Source organism: Gasterosteus aculeatus, chromosome 8 (genome assembly GCF_964276395.1).
Source record: "Gasterosteus aculeatus chromosome 8, fGasAcu3.hap1.1, whole genome shotgun sequence".
NCBI lineage: Eukaryota > Metazoa > Chordata > Actinopteri > Perciformes > Gasterosteidae > Gasterosteus > Gasterosteus aculeatus.
Genome location: NC_135695.1, coordinates 11,654,123 through 11,662,962, shown reverse-complemented (window position 1 = coordinate 11,662,962; position 8,840 = coordinate 11,654,123). Strand labels below are relative to the sequence as shown.

Here is an 8,840-nt window from a genome sequence, read left to right as displayed (position 1 = left end):
AGATATTGAATCATAACTGATGTGTTGATTATATTTTTATATTATATTTTTCATTCATATTTTGAATGCGCTTAATAACAGCTAAGTAAAATCATAAAATAAATGTATTGGAGTAAAAGGTACAATATCTCCTGTTGGAGTATTAAATAGAATAAAATGTGACTTTTGCGAAGACAAAAATTTAATTGGAATATGTTTATTTAGGCTTGGGGAATTGTAATGGTCATTGTTTTACTGTTTTCTGACGGTGTGTATACTCAATAAATCAAATTATGTTACAGAATGAAAAATTAAAACATGCTATTAAGTCATCTTAATTCTGCTGTTCATAGATGATAAAACTGAATCATCAAGTAATTTACCACAACAACAAAAAATTACAACTGATTTTATTTTAGATTTCCATGTTGCAATGCCTGGTTACAATTAGGAACTTCTCTCAAATAGTTTTACCATCATTATAACTATGTATCTACTAGACAGTGTAAATGGAAATAATGCTGAAAGAGACAATTATATCTGTAAATAGTGTTTACGCTGCTTCCGGAGGATTACATTACAACCTCTTTCAAGCAAACTCGCTGACTTAAAGCAACCTGTAGATGTTAATAATTAAGGCAGACCCTATATCAGTTTTACGTCCCTTCAGACATTCAATAAAGCTTTCTAAATAAATTCACATTCTGTCTGTAGTCAGGTCTACAGGAACAAGGCAGTAAGTGCTTCTACCTCTTGTATTTTCCCACACACGGTTGCTTCAGGTGTACCCGAGTCCGCAACGAGCCAAGACCTCTGACTGATGGAGGACGACGCTACATTTGCAGCCCCAGGTGAGGGTGTGGCACAGCTCCACTGGAACAAGCCGTCTGGGGGGAGAGGCTACAGTTTTTAGTAACTTCCAGTGTGGAACTGTGCTGCCGTATAATGGGCCAGCTCGTTGGACAGCACTCCAACAGCTGGCTGGTGATGAGGGTGGCCGTAGCGCTCCCCCGTCATGAAGGGAAAAAGTGGAGGAGAGCAAAGTCTGAGGGGGCACCGTGAAACATCAGAGTCCGATGGTGCGTAAACATCCCTCGTTTTACCCACACGAGGTGGAGGGAAGAAACGAGGACGGGTGTTCCTGTCAGTACGGGATGTGCTTATGTCCTTTTGGTCTTCGCTCCGGACCTCTTCCCGTCCCAACATGGTGCAATGTGTTGCTTCCTCCGAACTTTGGTCTCTGGGGAGCGGGGAGCACCTCTGACCTTTACGAAACTTAGCCCTCCTGTTCTTGAACCACACCTGGATGGCAGGGAGAAGGTAAACGGTCATGGCAGGCCTTTGTGAACATGGGTAGAAATCTAGAGGCAATCCCGATATGAAAATGAAAACAATGATTTAAACAAAAGCCATCGTACAGATGGATGGATCTGCGACAATAAACCCGTTTTAATGTGCAAGAATATGCATATATTTGGTGTACTGACTATGCAGCTTAATCCATGATCGCCGGCTCAATGTTCTTCGTCAGTAGCACCAGTGTTGCTTTCAGCAGGTTTTGCAGCCAGGGTTTAGGGGTAGCGTGGCCTCACCTGAATGCGAGCTTCGGGCAGGTTGATGCAGACAGCCAGCCTCTCTCTCATGCCGACATCTGGGTACTGAGTCTGCTGGAAAGCTTTCTCAAGAGCCTGCAGCTGCGACACCGTGAACGCTGTTCGGCTGCGGCGCTGCTTCTGCTGGTTCCCATATCGAGCCTCAAGAATGAGCTCTGGCAGGACGGAAAGAAAACAAAATGTCAACACCTTGATGTAGTCAGCAGTAAGTTCTCATGAGAAGAGTGAGAGGAATGTCATTTGTATTTGTTCTCAATATTTCCATGTTGTTGTTTTTTCTTATCAACAATGCAGTAAATAATTGACCTGATTTTAGACATATGTAAGAGGTTTGTTATTTTCTTCTCTGTCATGCTCCTGTGAATATAAAAACTATGAATTCATAGTAAGCAAGTAAACAAAAATATTACATTACACGTGATAATTATCAACAACATAATGCAACAACATGCATTAATATGTAAGTAGTTCTGTAATGCTAATAGTGTACCTACATCCTTTTAAAACATATAATATGACATACAAAATCTTTATCTGCAGTCCGCAATGGTAAAAGAAGTTTGAGCAATACTAGAGTGTAGAAATACTCTGTAACAAGTGAATGTCGTGCATTCAGAAAGTACACAAGTGTTGTAATCGAAACACACCTCCGTAATCTGTCAAGTAGCTCCAGAAAGTAGCAGGTTGATTAGTGACTAGAAGTTTAAAGTATCTGAAAATTAGCATCTCAGTATTGTTCTTCGGAGCTACTTCAGTAAATGTATTAGTTACTTTCCCACCACATCAGTTTTCATTAAACTTTTTGTTATCCCTATTCATCAACCGGCGACCGGCATCCTTTTTTCTAATCACAACATCCTGGTACTTTATTCATTATTCACATACATTTTTAGCAACAAATTCCTGAAAAAAAATAGAAAATAATGTTGAACCCCGGAGACTAAGCTGTTTGTCTGGAGAGTTGAGGCCCAGGACGACCCACCTGCCAGCCTCTCGGCCACAGACAGGGTGTGTGCTGTGGGGCAGGCTGCAGAGTAAACGTGGTACTGCTCCGCCATCTGGTGGTGGAGGTCAAACAGCATGGAGGGAACGCCGTGCAGGGGGTACACACCACCACCGCTGGACGTCCCGCAGAAATTCATGGCATTCATATTCAATCTATGGAAGCGGAAACACGTATTGACTTAATGAAGGTTGTGTTTTTATATGCAAAGCATTAGAATGTACTTGTGTACCGACCGTATTGCAAAGTAAATTAAACATTCTAAACATGCGTTTCATATTTTGGGTAAAAGCCCTTTGAATTGCCTTGTTGCTGAAATATGCTACATAACTTGACTTAAGCTCAAATGTACGATTTAGGAAGCAATTACTGCTGATAAGTAAATAAATATGTTGACTTGAAGCCAACAATCTCCACATCTACGAGTTATTACTGACGGGACTAACAATAACCCTGAATGCTCTTTAAATTAGAATTATTATTATTAGGTATTCACCTGCCGTTCTCATTCCTTGGCATATATTTATTCACCGTCCAGATAATAATATTTGTATTACTTAATATCGCTGTATGAATCAATAAACAATTGGTGGAGAATCCACATTTTAATTAAAAAAACATAATTTTATTGAATTTCTGGTGAGGTTTTTTAATCTGCAAAAATACTACATTTCAACACCTACAACCGTATCTCCATTAAATCGGCATTATAACTCAAAATCTACTTCCGTTTATATCCATCAGACAATTTAGGCACAATCCCTAAAGGAAAACCTCCAATGTTGGCGGTTCGTTGGCTGTTTACCTGAGATCCGGAGCGTGGAACGAATGTGCACAGAAGTCTGCCTCTGGTGAGCTGTGTACTCCAGTATTTCCTGATCCAGTCTGGCCCTTAAATCCTCGCACACCAGCGCTCTTTGTCGCGACACCAATCTAATTCCCTGAAACCATTCTCACCCACGACAATTTAAGAAGCATTTACCCAGGCTCCCCTCAGCCATTAGCCAATAGAAAGAAAGGTATTAGCCGGGATTAGGTGGGATGAGGGAAGCGATGGGGGTTGCAAGGAGCTCAAGTTTTTGAAACTATTGAACTTGAGAGATTTATGCCAAGGATCCCCCTATAAGCGAGCGTTTCATTCCCTCCCGTTAAAACAATTAAAACAATGCGGTGGGCTAATCTCCGAGGCAGGCCAGATTAAAATAACAGCCTTTGATTGTGCTCTCGCTCTCAGTCCTCTTTCTCCAAGACCGCTGGCTTTGACAGTCTCCCTTCACAGGGTTTTTTTTTCTCTCTCCAAGGGTTTGTTTTGCTAACAGGCACCATATTTTGCCCATAAACTGTCACCATGTGAAGTTAATCTGAACCTCCTCAATGAGAACTATTCCTTTCAAATCCAGCTGAGCTCAATCAGAAGTCTTCCCAGGGACAGAATGCAGGGAAGAAAACTTCCAACGAGCTGCTGGTGATCAACACTTCCATCACCTTCCGTCACCTTCAGTGACTCCTGGTACGTTTTAGAAGCCATACTGCATTGGTGGAAAGTGGCTAAATGACTTGGCCATACGGGTTTTAGGTTGTGTGTTCTATCTCACGCCACTGCTAATTTCTACAATCAATTGGCTAAAGTTACATAACATTCGTATTTAACAAAACAACATTAATTTACACAGTATGCATGCAGCCGCAGGGCGTTCACGGTTTCATTTGTTAACAACTATAACAATTCTACTTTAGAATACTTGAACTGTTTTACTCATCATCTGTTTATAAATTAGCCTCTGAGGTATAGTTCTAAATAGGTTTAAACAACCTGTATTTAGCTTTTTTTAAAGTTATAATCCATTTACTAGATGTTTAGATATACACTTCAGAAAGGGGTCATACGTTATTGTTACTCAAAAACTTGACTTGAATACAGTTTTTAAGTTGGTACTTAGTTCTACTCAGCTACATTCTGAAGATTAAAAAAAAAGCTCTCAGACAAATTATATTCAATGCATTAATAATATAATTATAATAGTCAATAATATTTTCTATTATAGAAGATATCTCATTACTTCTTCCAGCCCTGATTTCTGATCAGGCCAAGGCCATAAAGTCCAACAACACACATCAACATCAACGTTTACATCTTCAATTTGGATGAGAAAAACTTCCCCAATAAAGAACCACTTTCAAATTTGACAACTACATCATACTTAAAAATGGAGGAGACAGGAGTGTAATTATTAGTTTCAAAGTACATTGTCTTGAAGTTGATTCAACATGTGATTGTAGTTACTAACTGTTTTTGGTTTAAAATGGGAAAGTAAAGTCCCTGATTGTTTTTCTGTGAGCACAACTTGTTGCACATCATTAAGCACAGCCGAGCTTCCTTTCGTTCAATTTCAACCTTCACATTCTCATCCAACAACATTCATAAAGACATAAAGACACAGATCATTTTTGCAATGTGAGATGTCTCGACGATTTCTGCAATTTCTGCAAAAACTCCCCTCTCAGACTGCTCAGACTTCCAAAACACCTCAAAATGTTTGTGCTTTTTTTTCTCCACGATTTTCTTTTCCTCCTCCTTTCGCCGTTCTTGGCTGTCAAGCTATATTAGTGTCCGATAGAAATAAGTCATTTAGAAGAGGCTCTGTCGGCCAGCCCCTCAGCCCCACTAAAAGCCCCAGGATTAGGTCCCAGAGGTCTTTGTCTCCGCAGCCCACAGGATTAGGGGAGATTTACTGCGAGGAGAGAAAAAAAAAAAGTAGTTATTTCATGGCACTTTCATGATGAAACCTGGCCAAAGCTGTGTTGGCTGGGGGGATTAGAAGCACACAAAGAGTGCGGTTGTGTGTGACCCTCCCCATCCCAGAGCTGCCACCACTGACTCACTCAACGCCCCCCCCCCCCCCCCCCCCCCTCTCTGGATCGTTTCCCCTTTCTATGGGCCGGGCAGGGCTTCACCTCGAACCTCATCAAGACTACCAGGGTTCACGCTAAACGGCCTCCTGCCATCCAGAACGTGCAGACTGACTCTGAACGACACTAACATCATATTCTTTTAGTAACATCATATTCTTTTAGTAAGTTTCAAAACAGGGCTCGGGTGCAGCGGGTCTAATCACCAGTGTTTTGCATTAAAGACTTAGGTCGAGAGGTAAACGAGAAGCTACTGGATGCGAGTCCCTCCTGTAGTGTTAAAAACCCGCTTAAAGGGAGTTATCCTGCTCTTAGAGGATCCACTTACACATGCGTGGATTACAGTGAATAAAAGACTAAAGGCTGAGTCACATCACCAACAGTCTCACCGGCAGGTTTAATAACTGTTGTCACGCAGCGAGATAGAATTACAGTAAGAAAAGAGCGAATGTCAAAACATTCAGTCTTCATCCCACTTGATGGAAAATAACACAAAGTTGCTAAAGTTCAGAAGGCGTATCACATATTTCCTGTGTTGCTGCAAACATTGGCTGAGTTGCATAAGATCTGATCCTAGGCGACACCTCCATTAACAATGATTAAAATCGTTTGGTAACAGCTCGTATGTGTCACCCTGTTGTAAAATAAATCTTTACATTTTTTGTTCAAAACCGCAGTGTTGAAGAAAGAAACGCTTCGTTAGTGACCAGGAAGAAACCGATAAACATTCATTAAAGAGCAACAACATTTTATTACTGCAAACGTTGAGGGAAAAGCAGCTTCCAACAACAACTTGTATTACCAATCATTAAGAATGTTAAAAGTATAAACATTTTAAGAAGACAAATTGAGCAGAAGACAGTACCAGAAGCAGAGATGGAAATTATTATTATCATTTTTGCCTTAAAATTAGTGATTACGTTTTCAAACCAGATCATTCGTAGAACAAATGTGATGTAAATTCCTTTGCCCCTTGTGAATAGCCACATATTGGAAGAGCCATTTAAAGCTCCAGTTCTTTCATTTAAAGTGGGTTTATCAATGCAATTTGAGTGACACAGTAATTGAATTGAGGGCGGAGGGGGAGTCCATTTCTTCCTTTCTTGTCACTAAGAGTTTTTTGTTAATATCTTCTGTTTAACAGATGTTTCAGAAAGCAGTCCTCCCCTTATGTTCAAGCTAGCTTTCTTTAATTACTTATCAATAGTGGAAATTTGTATTGACAAGAGCCCATCAGGAGGGGACCTTTTGTACTCGTCAGCTATCTCAAAGGAAGAGCCCCCCCCCCCACAACGGCTGGATCGATCGGCATGCAGGACACAATTGAGGGGCGACGGCACGGGAGCATGTGGACCGAAGAGGGGAGAGCTCAAGGCTCCTTCGTCGGGGGGGAATCGATGGGGCCGGCTGGCCTTTGACCTGAGGGAGACAAGGCGAGCGAGCGGCGGGTCAATCGGTCTTCTTAAGCCCCGGGATCAAGCTGTGAGGCCTGACACCGGCTATGACACACTCGGGGCTTAGAGTGACATTGACCCAGCTGCAAACACACACACACACACACACACACACACACAGATACACACACATGTGTGGCTCTGGATGAGAGAGTTTAAACGAGAGGATCATTTTATATGAACAAACCGATCCATTGGTCTGATATTATTGATCAAAAGCAGTCTCAGAGATGCATTACACTCTAATAAGACCTGGATACTTATTACATTCCTTTTAACCTCATATGATCTTCTTTGTGGCCAAGCAGCGACACCACGAGATCAATACGAGGCACTGAGTAAAGATCAGACTCCTAATTGTGCGTTGAGTGTTATATGTTTAAGAGAAGGGGACTGAGAGCTGTGGGTCAAGGGCACACAACGTGGGCCAGACTGGGGTGAACTCACACCAACAGAGACAGACAACAGACCCAGTTAAAGCCTTCTGAGCACCATCTGAGGACCAGTGATAATTCAAACTCAGCACACGGAGATTTAGGTTTAAGTCTCAGCAAATGAGGATGAGGATAGAAGGGAGATAGGAGGGAAGAATTCAACTACAGGGACGTATGAACACTAAATATGAAAAATACAGGCCCAACTCCAGGCAAAGGGAAGTATTTTGATCATTTAGAAAGCTTTTCCAAACCATCTTGAGTCAGTTGATCATTGTTCTTGGGAAGGGTCGACAGACGATTGTATCGCAGATTTTAATTTCAAGAGAACACACATTATGTCGAGTTTCCATTATCAGGACAGCATAAATTGTCATATGAGAGACTGTAAAAGCTACCTAGCTCACATCTCGGTAGAGAAGGAAAAATAGAGCGGTTTATTTAATTAAAAAGGACTTGATTATTTCTTTAACTAAATGTAAAGATTATAAATAAATCTCATTTAAACACATAGATTATATAAATCTATGATCACAGCACGTTTTAGTGCTGGTTTAAATAGCATATATTGATGATCATCAGTCTATTTCAACTAATAATTTTGAGTTTTGAGTTATGGTTTTTTTAATCTCTCCCGCGCTGCCGATTTGCTGTTTAGAGATGGTAGAACGGTGGTAGAACAGATTGTGTAACCATTTCTAAAATAACTCTATAGCTGAAATGAACTATTAGTAGATCGGCAGACAACTTAATGGTAATTATTATGATAGTTGTTTGAGTCCATAATAAAGCAAAAAGGAAGATATCTGCAGGTTACAGCTTCCTTAATTTAAGGGTTTTCAGTTTCACTTTTGTTATATGTAATAAGGAACTGAATATCTTTAAAAGATGATGCTCGGACAAAAGAAAAACAGATAACAAGATGTAGCAGCCATGTGCTTCTAATCAATAATCAAAATAATTGCCCATTCATTTTCTTTAGCGGGACGGTTAATCAGTCAATAGACCGATTGCTCCCCTCTGCAGGCACCGAAGTGTTTGTTTGCTCTGGCTTTTTGCCGAGATAATGCAGCTCCTCCATCTCTCAGCATGGGGTGGGTTGAGGACCCCCGCCAGTCAAAAGGTGATCACGGTGGGAGAGAAAGCGAGGCACTGATCGAATTTGATAATGAAGACGACCCCTCTAAGCTGCTTTGCTCCACATGTTCAAAATCTCTGCAACACTCAATAAACACTAGGAAGCCCCCCTCTCTGTCACTGGAACATTGTGTAGGTATTGATCCCAGCTAACTGGCTCTTTTAATACCTGGGTCCGTGGCGCGGCCCGGGGAAATGCATACTGACATGTGACGGGAGGAGCTTAACAGGCAAACACACCGAAGAAAGGATGGGCCTCTCAGTTTAGCATTTCTTTCCCATTTTTTCTCAATTTACACATCTGCTGAAG

At 41.1% G+C, this 8,840-nt stretch overlaps 1 protein-coding gene across 1 annotated transcript; it reads right to left on the bottom strand.

The window, feature by feature from the left end:
- Positions 1-372: 372 nt before the first annotated feature.
- Positions 373-3,541, bottom strand: dmbx2 (diencephalon/mesencephalon homeobox 2). Its single transcript, XM_040184007.2, has 4 exons — positions 3,401-3,541; positions 2,575-2,750; positions 1,572-1,747; positions 373-1,281 (listed from the first exon to the last, which is right to left on the bottom strand). The coding sequence occupies exons 2-4, from the start codon at positions 2,741-2,743 to the stop codon at positions 889-891; spliced, it is 738 nt and encodes a 245-aa protein (XP_040039941.1). The 5' UTR covers positions 2,744-2,750; positions 3,401-3,541; the 3' UTR covers positions 373-888.
- Between the last annotated feature and the right edge of the window lie 5,299 nt (positions 3,542-8,840).

Bases quoted from the DNA above. Each gene is read 5' to 3' on its own strand.
- dmbx2 (XM_040184007.2), bottom strand. From the start codon at position 2,743: ATGAATGCCATGAATTTCTGCGGGACGTCCAGCGGTGGTGGTGTGTAC. The intron at 1,748-2,574 runs GTGGGTCGTCCT...CCGTCCTGCCAG, and splicing joins TGTGGCCGAGAGGCTGGCAG to AGCTCATTCTTGAGGCTCGA. The intron at 1,282-1,571 runs GTGAGGCCACGC...CCTGCCATCCAG, and splicing joins TGCCCGAAGCTCGCATTCAG to GTGTGGTTCAAGAACAGGAG.